Here is a 16,433-nt window from a genome sequence, read left to right as displayed (position 1 = left end):
AGGCAGTAAATGGGAGCTGGCACTTTAAAATTCTCACACTGTGGCTAGCTCCTCCCCTACTATCTCCCCTCCAAGGCAGTCTACGTAAAACTGTGCCCGATGAGAGATGGAATAAACAAACCTTAAGGTAGAGGAGGTTAATGACGCCCTGTAAACCAGGATAACAGAAACTAAACCTGGAACAGAACCTGACAAAAAACCAGGCTAGCCTGAACTCAACAAGCAGTCATATGGTGATCTGCAAACCTTTAAGCAAAATACAAGGAGAAACAGCTCTGGGCGGGCGTCCAGTGGCCCCTGTGGAATCGGAGAAAGGGATTTATCGGTAAGTACCAAAATCCTGATTTCTCCTTCATCCACTAGGGGCCACTGGAGTCCCAGAGCTCCCAAAAACGGGTGGGAGAGCGCTGAGAGTCCTGTAAAAACTGCTCGGCCAAACTGTGATGCAGAGGCCGCAAAAGTGTCAAACTTGTAGAATTTGACAAAACGAATGTCGGTCTGACCAAGTAGCCGCCCGACAAAGTATTCATGGAGACCTCACGGGCAGCCGCCCACGAAGGTCTTACAACGCGCGTAAAGTTCGCTGAAATGTAAAACGGAGGTTCCCTAGCAACTGGCAAGAAGACTGTCTGATGGTCAGATGTATCCAACGGCCCAGCGTACGCTGGGACCCCGGCTATTTAGCACGGGAGCATCGTACAGAGACAAAGAAGAAAAACACTTCGTCGAATAGCCGAAGACCTCTGTAGAGAGAGTCGGCGAGCCCTGACAAGCCTTCAAAGAGGACCGAAAAACACTAGTGTCAGATTTATCTGAAAAATGGATATCCCCTCTGGAAGAAACGACTGCTGAGGCCGAAGCTCAGCCGGGGGAGTTGCCAATAGAGTACTCCCTGAAAAAGAGGCCGAACCTACGGTCGCTAGACTAATCTCTTTTGGAAGAAAACCGAAAAAGGCAGAGAGCTAAAATTCCGGTCATTGTGGTCTGAAGCGCAGCGGAGCCAAATCTCCCAGAGAAACCACAGATGAATGGTAACTGAAAGAAGGGGAAAAACCCCTTTTATCCTTATTATGTCCCATAAAGTTTTCCAAAAGTGGCAAAAGCGAGAAGAGGTAACAGACTTCTGAAATCGGTGCCCAGTAGGCCTAACCGAACTAGGGAACTCCTCCCTTCTGAGGTCTCGTGAACAGTCACCCGTTTAAACGAAACAAGTGTAAGATTGAACAAAGAAAAAGGACCCAGTTGAAGTAGACAGTCCAGTCGAGGTAGGAGCCCAGGCTCCTCTACTGACAACAGGTGTATCTGTATCTTCAAGTCATGCGTGGCCCAACCAGCGCCACCGAGAGGACTAGCACACATAATTCCCTCCTGTGTTACAGAACATGAGGTTGAAATAGAAAAGGAGGCAGAATAGAGTAACCAGAAAAATTCCCCGGAGCCCTGAGGGCCTCCTCGGCTACTGCCGCCAGAGCTCACGTCCCAGAGTAGTAAAGGGTTAAAGAGTCAGTCAGAACGCCCTGAGGTCGATCCGAAATCTCCGCCCACAGCGGACCGGCTGACAAAACTCCGGGGAATGTTCCCTCACCCGGGAGTCTGACCTGGAAAGAAGATTGTTGTCCTCCGCTCAGAGAGGAATGTAGGCGACCACTCATTGCATCGCAACTTGATTGAAGGAATAGAGTACCTGGTGCCGAGGAAGGAAAAATCCTCTGACGAACCGTGTTGAGAAACGTCTACGAGGAGCATAGATAGGATCTGTGTCGAACCAGAAGCTCCTGGAACCTCCGGATATTCCGAAGCCACCTAATGTACAGAGTGGGATAGTAGCAGTAGATTGTCCCATTAGGGAACCAACGTCACCTACTGTCCTTGAAAAAGAGTTATTGTGTGATCTTCCTGAACCCTGTGGGAGCGGAAGAGAGACCGAAAGGAAAGGACTGACAGCGAAAATGAGAATCCTGTAATGCGACTCTGAGAAAAGCCCGTCCAACGGAAATCACTAAACATGCATCCCTGAAGACAAGGGACACGTAAAACCCCCTTTCTTGTTCAAAACTAGCAATCACAGACTGAAAGGATTGTAAGGCCAGAATAGGCCTGGCCTAGTCAACTGGCTTCGGAACGTGAACAGAAAACAAAGGCCTGAGTACTGTTCCGATTCAAAGGATATCTGAGAAACAGGGATCAACATCCTTTTTGGTTAAAAGCATATGGAGTGCCACCTGCAGTATGACTCTCTTGATTCCTGAAAAGGTTGTACAGCAAAATCTAGTCTGTAACCGCCCAATCCTTCTCAGTACTCCCCGTAGGACCACCGACATGTGCCTACCCTGGGACCCTCCAGCTGGTAGGAAGGTTTGACCTGTGGTGAGTGTATAGGATGACCTAAACTCGGACTGGACCGAGGATGTTGAACCGCTGCTTCAGCCTGTCACCCTGGCGACATAGATATCGTGTGTGGAGTCGAAAGCTTGAAAGGCACGGAAAGATCTAGATGAAAAACCGGTAAAGGTCTGTCCTGAAGCTGGGGCAGCAGTAGGAGAAAGAAAAGTGGACTTACCTCCAATGGTTCAAGAAATCCTGCAGATAGTTCCTTCCCCTGAACCATCTGTCCCGTAGGATTTCATGTTCACCTGTCACTGTTGCAGCCCCAGAGGTCGTCTGGTTAAGACAGCCCAAGCGAAAATGCATGTTCCGAGTCTGCAGACGTGGAGACCTCCAAAGAAGATAAAGCAGAATCGTGATTCTGACCTGTACCAAAATATCAGTTTCCTCCTGTAACCTAGAGGACAATTGGTCCACAACCTACCTGCTCCGGACAAGGTAGAACCCTGCTGCCGTATATGTGTCTTCGATGGATACCTGAGCAATGTTGCCTCAGGAAAACGGCAGCTTGTTGGACCGGTGATACATCGAGGGTAAACCTTGGAGAGGTTCTGATACCATTTCCCTCCTTCTGCGGGGAAAAGATAGGAAAACAAACATTGTTTTATACCTGAAATTGTGTATGCGGGTGTCTGCAAGCCGCCTACCGGAGCCTGTCCAGCTCATCCGAAACTGGACCATTTCGTCATCTGCGCCGAACCCTGATGGATCTGACGTGTCCGCCTTCTTTACCTGCAGTATCAGACAAACTGCTGTATAATGCACCTGGATATTCTGAGACACTGGTTGAGATTGCACCGAAAACAGACATTCCACTGTATCCTGGGCATCTCTCGCCTCCTCCCCGAGGGGCCTTTCCACTGCCGAGTCGTGTAATCTGGGAGGCTAGCAAGGTTCTTTTAGAAACCTGGAGAGGTGAAATGACGTACAAGGTCTCTGGTTAACAGTGACATTACCTGCGTAATCTGAGCTGTTCCAACAGGAGTGTCCTGCAGGTGCGTGGAGGACTAAGCAGATGGCTCCACCGCATACTTCACACCTAAGAGGGAATTCTTTGACTATCCCAGGTGAGACAAACGAAAGGAGAAAAGGTGGGTTAAATAAACACAGCACTATGTAAGGTCTGCACTATAATGTGTAGAGACCTACACAATTCCATATAAACTTTCTAGTGAACCCGTAGCGCTGCGCTGTTCTACTGACTGAGCTATCTGTGCTCTGTTGGGATTCAAAACCCCTGTCCCCCTGTTGAGATACCCGCTACTAGCGTACTGAGCCGCAACGCTAAAAGTATCTGTTGTGGTACTTGAACCCAGGCCTCTGTGATTGGGTGTTTAGGGGATTAGTGTGCTGAGCCACACTGTTATATATATATATATATATATACACATTCCCCAAATTGCCAATAGCATTAGTACCCAGTGACACCAAGGAATAATAAAGGGTAGGCAACACCCCGCCCTGTATGTAGCGTATCGCTAATTAAGGTGCACCAGATGTTTTCGGAGGTTCCGCTGGCTTTTCAAAATGGTGGCCAGCCTGCGAGAGGAGATGGGGGAAAGTGTTATGTGGCAAGGCGGGGCATTTTGTCGTTATAAAACATTGCGGAAGTGGTTTGTTTTACCCCCTATATCTGGCATTGTATGCATATATATCTAAATATATATATACACATATATACATACACCCGCACACATACAAATATCTATATACACAAACAAACACCCAACAGGGTAGATAAATACTGTGTGAAAAGCTGTTATTGCACACTAGATTTAAATCCTTAATGAGCTGATCCCCAGCTCCTGTTATATAGCAGGCTCCCTGATCTACAGCCTTTTGTATGGAATGCCGGGCAGAGGACTCTCATGCATGAAGGAATGGCTGCCAAAGTGAGATATACACAATATCTTATCTTCCTGCACAGAAAGCTAAAATCCCCCTCTGTGACCATGAGCGCTGGGAGCCGCCGCCGGGAGCCCGCTGAGCAAAGCGGGAATGTCAGCCTCACCTTTTAAATGTGCTGGAGCGACCGGGGAGCGGAGGTACTGGAGCGGCCGTGGAGCGGAAGTGCTGGAGAGGCCGGAGTACGCGCTGCTGTAGCGGCCGGGGACTTGTACGCGCTGCTGCAGCTGCCGCGGCCGGGAGACGGAGAGCGATGAGCCTACAGCGCGGGAGTTAGCTCCGCCCCCCCGCTCCGGCGCCAATTTCAAAAATGAAACCCGCTGCACATGAAGCGGGAAGCGACTGTATCTCCCCGGCCGCCTGTATGCTGCGGCCGGGGAGCGGAGAGTGCTTAGCGCCGAACGGAGCGGGAGTTAGCTCCGCCCCCTCCACTATTGGCGCCCAATTCAAACTTTTTTATTTTGTGTAAAAATAAGCTCTGCATAACCGGCTGCCTGTATACTGCGGCCGGGGAGTGGAGATCGCTGAGCCCGCTTACAGAGCGGGCTGAAGCTCCCATCTAAAACCCCAAATGCGCCCTTTATACGCTCCGGTATAGGGGGCCACATATGCAAATATGAAAACAGACAGTGTAAAATAATAAATCATGGAAGGAGGGGGGGGGGGGGGGGGGAGAGATTGTACTCACCGCTGTCCTTCCCGATACACTCCGCACTTAGCGGTGTTACACTGCTCGACAGAGCGGCCCCGACACGCGCCGCACGCAGCGGTGTCTCCTGGTGTAGCGGCCCTGACACGCGCCGCACGCAGCGGTGTCCGGCCCTTTATACTCACCGCTGCCATGCTGCCGGAATTTTCTGCTGGATGGAGTGGCCCCGACACGCGCCGCACGCAGCGGTGTCCGGCCAACTCAGGAGAGCTCAGTGTCTCCCTCAGCCGGGGCCCATCCCGAGCCGCACGCAGCTGCGATGGGACCCCGCCGGCAGCTCCCACGGTGCAGACTGGCAGTGGCAGAGCTGCCAGTCTGTGAGTGTAAGAAAGAAAAATAAAATAATAAAGAAAAAAGAAAAAAATTTCTTCAGCTAAACCCAAGTGAACCAGCTCACATCGGGCACTAACTAAGGCTGCCTTGGAGGGGAGATAGTAGGGGAGGAGCTAGCCACAGTGTGAGAATTTTAAAGTGCCAGCTCCCATTTACTGCCTACTATTTCCCCATTGTAACTACACTCCAGTGGCCCCTAGTGGATGAAGGAGAAAGAACCCCTAACATGGTTCTGAGGGAAGAAATATTTTTTCTTCTGGATACATATTGGGGGTTATGCTCTCATTAATTTGGTTAATTATGTTTTCTTCTCCTTGCAGTGGGCTGTGTTTAGAAGAGACCTTTGAAAAAGCTGCCACCCCAGTGCAGCGAAACGCGTCAGGCTACAGGGACCCACGCCAGGAACTCCTACCTAAAAGTCCGGACCATCCCCTACTACATTCCAGCACAAGATCCATATCGGAGGGCATCTGTTATTTGGCTGAACTGTCGAACTTTTGCCACCGCATTGCATGAGGAGCTCACCATTCACCACCTTGAAACAACATATCCTCTAACGGTAAAGCCACAATTTTGGATATATACACCTCCTAAATCTGCAGTTGCTGGACATATTGATTATTGGGGGAACAAATCTGGAATGGACTACCTGAATCCAATATTGCATATATTCCTGGCCTATGGGTAACCCTGGTTTTATTTATTCTACCATGTGTACTTTTTAATGTTATTATTTGGAACTACCATTGATGGTTTATATCCCTATATTAAATATATTCACTTTTAATTAAATATTGAATTATCAGATATTATTGTTGTACTATGTAATAATTTAGCGCAGCCTTCATTTGCTCTTTTTGTGTTTAGAAAACGTCCCGCTGGGCAAAAAAAAACACTAGGGGATGTAAAGAAATGTCTACCGTTTTTTTATGTTGCAGCATGGAAACTTCTGCACCATATATGGATAAGTCACGCACCCCCTGAACTAATTTGTATGAGCTTTGAGTTTTGTCCAATGACCCTCCAGTACATTTTAACCTATAGAATGTAACAATTCACTAATGGCACTCCATCACCTGCTCTACTATCATCACATGCACCCTTGTAAAGTCTTGGGCTGATTATTTTTCTCATGTTTTAATCATCTCATAATTACCTTTCTAAATTCTATATTGTGTGATGATTTTTATAGCCTTTTTTTATATTTTGGGATGATTGGAAATACCTTGGTATAAGCTCTGGTCTTTCATTCCTTGGATTATTACTACCCAGCTGTTCTCCTGTTCTTACTGTACGACATGTTGTCATGGTCTCAAATGTTATGTAATGTAATGCTTTATTAAAAATAGTGTATTTATATGTCTTAAGTGTCCTGGTGCTCCCCCCACCCAAAGCCTTAAACCAAATTTTTTAAACTCACAAATGTAAATTAAAGACCTATTTTCTAGATGGAAAAAAAATAAATACTCAAAGAATAAAGCATTTTAAAATATGTAAAGAACTTCAGTGGCATAAATGCCAAGTAATGTCATATACTTTTTTTAGTGGCTTCCCACATGCCAAGGCATTCTTCAGCGGCCAGGGATTACTGATAGCAATATCAGCATTACTGTCAGTGGTGACACTTGAAGTGTAAAAAGATTTAAAAAATGTAAACACAAAACCTAATGATTTATTAAAGGAAAACTGTGCTTACCTGTCATCCTTAGGTTTCCATTAAGTGGCATTATATAAACTTGCAAATGTGTTCTTCATCACATATATGATCAATGTCAAAAGGGATGAGGTGGAAGGTGAGGGGAGAGAAGGTTTAACTTCAAGGAAAGTAGATAGTGAGGGAAAACAAAAGGACAAAGGGTACCAAGTGAGATGGGGGAAATGAGATAAAGAGATACATACATGCAAAAGGTGATGAAAAACATTAATGATATACAAAATAATATACAAAAAGGAGACAGACGCACATACAAAAGGGGGATTCGGCCTAGCGCACACTAATCAGAAAGGGCTCTAGCAGAGGTGCACACAGGGCAGGGAGAGAGCTAGAAGCACACACGAGCAGTTGAATCTGACAAAAAAAGGAGAGAATAGGAGAGGAAAATGGAGTCAGATAAGGGCAGGGAAGGGGAAGTCAAAACAGGGGGTGGGCTGACTGTCTGCAATGGGAAGGGGAATGTGATCCTCCTTATCTGGTTCCGACAGTGCAGATGATGCCAGCTGCATTCAGCCTCTGATTCAAAAGAAGTCTGAGTCAAAAGGCAGTTTGTGGCCATGATCAACACCAGCAGCGGGCCCCCCTAATCAGCTTTTGCCCCTTTACTACTGTTTCCCAAAAAATCCCCAGATGGCGGCCCTGGTTACAGTCTTAAGAAACTTGGTAACTGCTCAATCCAATTAGTAATGTCATCCAGGAGCATGAAAGGGAGGGTTTATTCTAAACAAGAAACAAAAAACAGGTATTCCCCAGAACTCGGGATGACATCAGCAATAGGATTTGAAAACTACATTGTGGTAGATAAATCAGAAATCTCAGTTGCATATATCTGGAAAAATATGGTAACGTCCAGGCCAACTTTAAATCGAGGGCCCCCAATTAGATATATTTGTGTATGTGCCATTACGATATGGCACTAGATTATTAAACAGTTCTATGCGGTCATTCGTTGTGGGGATGAGTTTGGGTACGGTGGTCCCCGGACTGGTGGGGCTGGGCTGCTTTGGGGTAGAACAAAGGTAATATTTGTTATTTAATAAATTCTGCATTATATTTTTTTTACTGCGTAGTCTGAAAACTGGTGTACTTTATACATACACCCAGAGTTTCATTACCTTCCTGATTAAGGTTTTCTGTCACCCAGAACATACAGGGGTCTATTAACTAAGCCTTGGACGGCGATAAATTGGATGGAGATAAAGTATCAGCCAATTGGCTCCTAACTGTCATTTTTTAAACCGAGCCTGTGACATGGTAGTTAGAAGCTGATTGGCTGGTCATTTATCTCCATCCGCTTTATCTCCGTCCAAGGCTAAGTAAATAGACCCCTAAGCGCCTAAAAGGGACAGTCGTCATCCTATTTAAAGATTTATGCCAATTGGGAGTTTATTTAGTGGAGCTCCAGTATTCTTCCCAGCTTGCTAAAGATCCCTGTGACTGCGTAGTTATACCCCCGCCTTTTTCTGTGTCATATTAATGAGCCATTTTGTTTACACAACACGACGGGAGGGGCTATCATATGGAATTCATTACAGGAATTTCATCAGGGGTGCAAGCTTTTGGTCATACGTACTTTCTGAGCAAATTTTAAAAATATCTGTATTTTAAACAAAATACTGGATTTATAGTGTTGCACCAGAATGTTTCCTAAAATTCTGTGAAGAGTGTGTGATGCTGTGAATTTGAAGGGGGGGGGAAAAAAAAAAACTTCCTGGGGCTAACAGAGTTACTCCGATAAACCAAGTCCTGAGTCATTCGGATAAACCAAGTACCGTGTTACTCAGATAAAACTTCACTTTGTTAATCTAGGTACACACTATGCGATTGTTTTGGTCGAACGGTCAAACAAGATTATTTTCGTCCTGATACCTGCGCAACACACTTATCAAATTTTGTTTTAACGTTACAAATTCGATGCCACACTACACTGAGAATTTGTCTGTCCCCAAGGAGGAGATGATCAGAATAAACCATAAAAAATATGGTCAGATCATCAAGAATGTACTCACGATGCCCATAAATCGGGACATTTTGCCCAAAATTTTCTGCCAAGGCCTACCAATAGGATAATGGAAGTAGAGCATTTCTGCCCATTTTTTAGCAGTTTATCAACATTTGCCCAAAACGTCCATTCCTACATACAATTCGATAAAACAGCCAACCACCTGATTATTTAGCAAAAAGGCCCAATAATCAAATAGTGTATACATAGCTTTACTTTTAATATGCATGTACAGGTCTGTTAAAAAATAACACTTTAATTCGAACATGCTACACTATAAAATCCTCTCTTACCAGTACTTGTTGCGACAGGAGTAGAAGTTAGATAGTCATTCTGCACACTGGAAATCTAGTACACAGTAGAAAGGGTGCATAAGAAATGCAAGTTTGCGAAGATTACAAATCTGAATTAAATCCAGTTACTATCTGCATGTGAATTTTAGGTTTAAGCAAGGCGTATATTTTTACCATTGTCCATGCCTAGTCACTAACAAATATTGGCATATATCACTTTTACACCACACTGACCCTAACAATACCATGCAACAGTGAGTTTAGTGGCCTAATTTTTGAAGGTCAACAGCACATATTATTCACTTGGCTTAACTAAACAATAAGCTTTCAGCAAAGCATCTCTCAGAAATTAGTGCAAAATAGAGCATTCGAGACCAGTACAGAGAACTAGAAACCTGCTTTGTTATGTTTTAATAGACCGCAATTTCCTCCCAGCCAGTGAACTCCAACTGGTTTCATATCATGGAGATGATATATACAGTATGTTATGGTAAGAACTTACCGTTGATAATGGTATTTCTCCTAAGTCCACAGAATAACATTGGGATATGATGAAGCGACAGCGGATTTGCATCAATCGGTCAAAGCTTTTCGGCCTCCCAGCATGCAACCGGTTCGTCCATATATCCCCGCCTCCTGGCTCAGGCAAATCAATTGTATTCCCAAAGCTTAAGGCAGGAACATCATAGATAGAACTAATCAGGCAAGAAGAACAAACATACAAACCCTTCCGTACAAGAATGAAGAGGTTTGTGAATAAAAGAATCCTGAAATCAGGTGCTTCAGGGTGGGATACCGGTGGAACCCTGTGGACTTAGGAGAAATACAGATATCAACGGTAAGTTCTTACCATAAAGTTTATTTCTCCGGCAGGGTCCACAGGATAACATTGGGAATTTCTAAAGCAATTTAGTGGTGGGGACGCTCCTGATTGGACAGGAGAATCCTTTGCAAGCATTAAGCATTGTGAGAGGCAAATGTATCCATGGCATAATGTCTAATTAATGTGTTAATGGAAGACCATGTAGCTGCCTTACATATCTATTCTGCAGAAGCAACACTTTGTGCTGCCCATGCTGGACCTACGTTATGAGTAGAGTGAGCAGAGACATTAGCCGGAACAGGGAGATCAGCTTGAGAATATGCTTCTGAAATAGTCATCTGAAGACACCTTGCCAGCGTCTGCTTATCGGCAGGCCATCCTCTCTTGTGAAATCCGTAGAGAATGAAGAGAGAATCTGTCTTTCTGATGGCACTGGTACGATCCATGTAGATCCTTAAGGCACGGACCACGTGCAGCGATGTATCTCCCGCAGAAAGGCCCGGTACCTGGAAAGCCGGGACTACTATTTCTTCGTTACGGTGGAATTTAGACACCACCTTAGGAAGATACCCAGATCTAGTTCTGAGAACTGCTTTATCTGGATAAAAAAAATCAAAATGGGGAAAGACATGACAATGCCCCTAAATCTGATACTCTTCTAGCCAGTAGAAAGAGAACTTTAGCTGTCAACCATTTAAAATCCACTTTATTAAGTGGTTCAAATGGGGCAACTTGAAAAGCTTTCAGGACTAGACTTAAGTACCAAGGAACTGTAGGAGGAACGAAAGGAGGTTGAATGCGCAGCATTCCCTGGAAAAAAGAATTCACATCCTATAAGTTGGCAATTTTCTTTTGGAACCATACAGTCAATGCTGACACTTGCATTCTCAAGGAAGCCACCTTCAAACCTTTATCCATTCCTGCCTGAAGGAAAGCTAAAACCCTGGAAACTCTGAAAGACCTAGGGTCCATTTTCCGTTCACTGCACCAATGAATATAGGTTTGCCATATTCAGTGATAAATGCGAGCTGAGGAAGGTTTCCTTGCTCTGAGCATTGTTTGAATTACCTGTTGTGAGAATCCTCTTGACTTCAGGATAGAGGTTTCAAGAGCCACGCCGTCAAAGACAGTCGATCCAGATGTCTGTGATAACAAGGACCCTGTATCAGTAGATTTGGACGTTGAGGGAGCAGGAGTGGAGCATCCATCAACATTCTCTGCAGATCTGTGTACCAATGCCATCTGGGCCAAGCCGGAGCTATTAGTATCACGGCATCTTTTCCTTGCTTTATCTTTCTCACCACCCTGGGTAATACGGTAATTGAAGGAAACACATAAGCCAGATGAAAGGCCCATCTCACCAACAGGGCATCCACAAAGATCGCTCTGGGATCTTTTGTTCTTGACCCGTATGCGAGAACTTTGTGGTTCTGACGAGACGCCATGAGATATATCTCTGGCAATCCCCATTTGTCGACTAAAGTCTGGAAGACCTCCGGGTGTATAGCCCATTCGTCTTTACTGAATGGTGTGTCGACTGAGAAAGTACGCTTCCCAGTTTAGGACTCCCGGAACGAACACTGCGGACAAGGCTGGATGATGAAGTTCTGCCCACTTTAGTATGTGACTTACCTCCTTCATCGCTTTTCGGCTGCGAGTTCCTCCCTGGTGGTTGAGGTACGCTACTGCCGTCGCATTGTCCGAGTGGATCTGAACTGGTTTCCCCCAAGAATGTCCTTTGCCTGAATCAGTGCCATGTATATGGCCCAAAGTTCAAATATATTTATTGGCAGGCAACTTTCTTCCCTGAAAAACAACCTTCCTGAAACTGCTGCGCAGCCCTGGAGACTGGCATCTGTTGTCAGAATTTCCCAAACTGATATCCAAAAGGATCTCCCCTTGTCCAGATGGGATGTTTGTAGCCACCAGGCTAATGACCTTCTTACTTCTACCATATGAACCATAGTCTGCGTTTTTATCGTCTGATGCAACCCATTCCATTTGGCAAGAATCAGATGCTGCAGAGGCCTGGAGTGGAACTGTGCATACTCCACCATGTGGAATGTTGACACCATCAATCCCATCACACGCATTGCTGCGTGAATGGATACCTTTTGACTGTGTAGCAAGTCATGAACCCTTGACTGAACCTTGGATATCTTGTTCAGAGGTAAAATTACTCTCTGAAGACTTAAATCCAGTACAGCCCCCAAGTGAGTCATCCGCTGTGACGGAACCAAAGACTATTTTGCCCAATTTATGAGCCACCCATGCCTTTGCAGACACCTTATTGTCTGTTGCAGATGACATAGGAGCAATTCCTGTAACTGTGCCAGGATTAAAAGATCGTTGAGGAATGGAAAAATTCTTATCCCCTGCTGACGGAGATAAGCTGCCATTACCACCATAATTTTGGTAAATACTCGGGGGGCTGTGGCTAACCAAAAATGTAGGGCCTAGAACTGAAAATGCTGTTGGGAGAATAGCAAACCTGAGATAGCACTGATGGGACAGTGCTATAGTAACATGCAGCTAAGCATCCTGTATATCCAGAGATACCATATAATCCCCTGGCTCCATGGCCAAAATTATGTAACGTAAAGTCTCCATATGAAACCGAGGTACCCAAATGTATTTGTTCAGCACTTTGAGATTGAGAATAGGCCGGAATGACCCATTTGGTTTATGAAATAGAAACAGTTTGCAGTAAAAACCCAGTCCTCATTGTGCAGGAGGAACTGGAATCACTACTCCTGACTGAAGCAATTTCTGAACTGCCTCTTGCAAAGCCCTGGCCTTTGTCTCTACCCGAGACGGGCTGGTACAAAAAAAAACCCTTTGAGGAGGGTGCTTCTTGAAGGCAAAAGCATAACCTAGAGATAGCGTTTCCTGTAACCAGGCATATGTTGAAGACTGCTGCCAGATCTGTGCAAACTGAAGAAGTCGGCCCCCCACCAAGGGATACACCAGTTGGAGGCCTGCACCATCAGGCTGATGGCTTATTATCTGTTTTACTAACCGGTCTTCTGGTAGCCTAATGCTTTTTAGTCTTACCAGACTTGTTTTATTGGGACTGCCTGCCATCACTTTTTCCTTTAGCTTTTCCTTGAGACCGAAAGGGCCGAAAAGACGGAACTTTAGGTTTGAAATTGTATGTGGAAGGAAACTTTACCTTCTTGGAGTCTGCTTCTGACTCCAAAATATCTTGTCAATTCTTTACCACAAAGAATATTTCCAGAAAAAGGCAAAGATTCCAAAACCTTCTTAGACTCGGCATCAGCTTTCCATGTACGTAGCCAAACTGCTCTGCGAGCAGCTATTGTTGAAGCTGATGTCCTGGAGGCAATAGTACCCATACTCAATGCTGCTTCTTCCAAGAACATTGCAGCCTGTTTTATATGTGCTATATGGGATTTTTGCTCTCTAGATTCTATTGAAAAATCCCCTTCCAATGCATCAGCCTAGGCAGCCACTGCCTTTGCTATCCAAGCTGAAGCCATGGCTGGCCTTATGACTGCTCCAGACAGGGAAAAAGGAGATTTATGGTAAGTACTTACCATTGTTAAATCTCTTTCTGCGAGGTACACTGGGTTCCACAGGGATAACATTTGGGTGTAGAGTAGGATTTTGATCCGAGGCACCAACAGACTAAAAGCTTTGACTGTTCCCAAGATGCTAGGCGCTGCCTTCTCTATAACCCCGCCTCCGTGCAAAGGAGCTCAGTTTCGTTAACCAGTCCAATGCAGGCAAAAGAGATGACAACCATTATTAGCCCCATTCTCACGACAGGAGACGGTATCAGCGGCAAATGCCATACCAACCCAAAGAAGCTAAGTGTGTCAGAGTGGCCGCCCTGTGGAACCAAGTGTACCTCGCAGAAAGTTTTAACAATGGTAAGATCTTACCATAAATCTCCTGTTCTACTGCGGGTTACACTGGGTTCCACAGGGAAAACATCGGGGATGTCCTAAAGCAGTTCCGCATGGGAGGGGACGCACTGTAGCGGGCACAAGGACACGGCATCCAAAGGAAGCATCCTGGGAGGCGGACGTATTGAAGGCACAGAACCTTATGAACGTGTTCACTAAGGACCATGTAGCCGCCTTGCACAATTGTTCAAGGGTCGCACCACGGTGGGCCGCCCAAGAAGGTCCAACCGACAGAGTAGAAAGGGCTTTGATGGTAGCAGGAGCTGGCAGACCAGCCTGTACATAAGATTGTGCAAGCACCATTCTAATCCATATGGCCAAGGTCTGCTTATTCGCACGCCAGCCATGTTTGTAAAAACCAAAAAGTACAAAGAGAGAGAATCAGACTTCCTAATGGAGGCTGTCCTCTTTACATAGATATGGAGAGCCCGTACAACATCTAAAAGACCGCTCTTTGGAGGATAAATCAGGAGAGATAAAGGCTGGAACGTCCGGTCACGGTGAAAAATCAGAAAAGGTGGTGACCGACGGGATAAGGCATCCAAGTCTGAAACCCGTCTAGCAGAGGCAATAGCCAGCAGAAACAAGACCTTAAGAGTAAGCCACTTAAGGTCCACAGATTCAAGAGGTTCAAACGGAGACTCTTGCAAGGCCTCCACAACCATTGACAAATCCCAAGGAGCCACCGGCGGGACATAGGGAGGTTGAATCCGTAACACACCCTGAGTGAATGTATGAACATCAGGCAGAGTCGCAATTTTTCTCTGAAACCTTACCGACAAGGCAGAAATATGAACCTTGATGGAGGCCAGACGAAGGCCTAAGTCCATGCCCCGTTGTAGGAAGGACAAAAGTTTTGCCGTACTAAACTTGTAAGCATCATGATTGTTAGAAGCGCACCAAGCAAAGTAAGAATTCCAGACCCTATGATAAATCCGGGCCGAAGCCGGCATACGGGCTTTTGTTAAAGTCGAAAAATATTGTTATACATATGACTTGTACTAACCCCATGCACATGCCCGCTGCTCGTGCACTCAGTCCTCCGTGCGTGCACATATCCGCAATTTGCGTAGGATCGCTCCGGCGATCATGCGCGTGATATGGGTATTTATGGCGGAGTTTGTGAGCGCGTAGAGGGTTATTAGAACATTACATATTTAACCCAAATAGTGCATTTTGTACCCATAGTTCCCTTGCACCACGTCAGCGAGTATTAATAGTTTAAACAGTTCCTGGACTAAGAGATTCGCCTTTGCATGATAGGAAGGGTCAGATAAAGGTTGGAAGGTGATGTCTAGCATCCAGCTGTAGGGTATTTGGAGGGTAACATTCCGGTGTTAGTTAAAGATCGCATATTCCTGCGTATAGTTATGTGCAGAAGTAGAATATAGATATTAACTGTATTTACTGTATATTATGTATGCGGCGAGAATCCAGAGGATACCACCCACAAGAGCAGTTGGGGAAGGACATCGCCCATCTATTCAAATCCACCTATGACATCTTCTGTAATGTAAAGACACATCCCTGTGTCCAATGGATAATGAGATTACAGTGACCATTGTATTGTGTATGCATGTTGTGTATAAAAAGCCCATTGTTGCCTGGCCGGTCAGAAGACTCTGAACGCTTTCTATCTGACTAGCGGAGGACCGGCCGGGTTGCACTTGCGAACATTCTCACGTATGTACATTCTATGTAGCCATTATTCTGTTTAGTTTTATCTTGTTAGCCTGTAGTGTATGATTTGTACTGTTTACCTTTTGGAATTAATCCACAGTGGCCTTAGAACCCTGTGGTTGCAACTACAAATCAGTGTTGTGTCTTCACTTTCCTGCAAGGGTTTTAGAGTGTATTTATCTGTATAAGGTGTATAAGTATTGATAAGGTGTACGCACTGCGGTTACTTTATACCGTCAGCGCTACTTAAGGTTTAAGGTATAACATTGTTGCAGTACTTTGCTGCTAAGGGTTTAAAGTGTAATCATATCATTACATTGTATCATTAACAAGGTTTAAAGGTTATCAATTGTATGTGCGCACGCTGAGTGTACTCTGTACACTCAGCGCGGCGTGTGTACGCCAAGTACGTACCACGTGCGGGACTCTACGCAAATAGCGTACACAGTGCGTAGCACGTGTATTCAGTCTAGCGGCCATAGCGGCTCCACGGTAATAGTGTATCTAGAGGTATAGCTTTTCGGTCTAAGATAATATCGACATTATCAATTGGGAGCTCGTCCAGTTTTTCCTCATACCCACAGCCTAGCAGCGTACAGCAGACTTTATCTATCAGCAAAGGGCGGGAAGGTATCCCACACAAACCTTCTCCTGGTTGGT

General features: G+C 45.4%; 1 protein-coding gene across 6 annotated transcripts in view; it reads right to left on the bottom strand.

Moving 5' to 3' along the window:
* The window catches only part of SYCP2L (synaptonemal complex protein 2 like), a 905,846-nt gene that overhangs the window by 393,829 nt on the left and 495,584 nt on the right, over positions 1-16,433 (bottom strand). For all 6 annotated transcript variants that reach the window (XM_063923155.1, XM_063923158.1, XM_063923156.1 and 3 more), the window contains one exon: positions 9,342-9,396. In XM_063923155.1, coding sequence (XP_063779225.1) covers positions 9,342-9,396 — 55 coding nt within the window. The remainder of the gene's footprint in view (positions 1-9,341; positions 9,397-16,433) is intronic.

The sequence above is a fragment of the Pseudophryne corroboree genome, chromosome 5 (assembly GCF_028390025.1).
Source record: "Pseudophryne corroboree isolate aPseCor3 chromosome 5, aPseCor3.hap2, whole genome shotgun sequence".
NCBI classification, from domain to species: domain Eukaryota; kingdom Metazoa; phylum Chordata; class Amphibia; order Anura; family Myobatrachidae; genus Pseudophryne; species Pseudophryne corroboree.
This window is presented reverse-complemented; position numbering and strand designations above follow the sequence as displayed.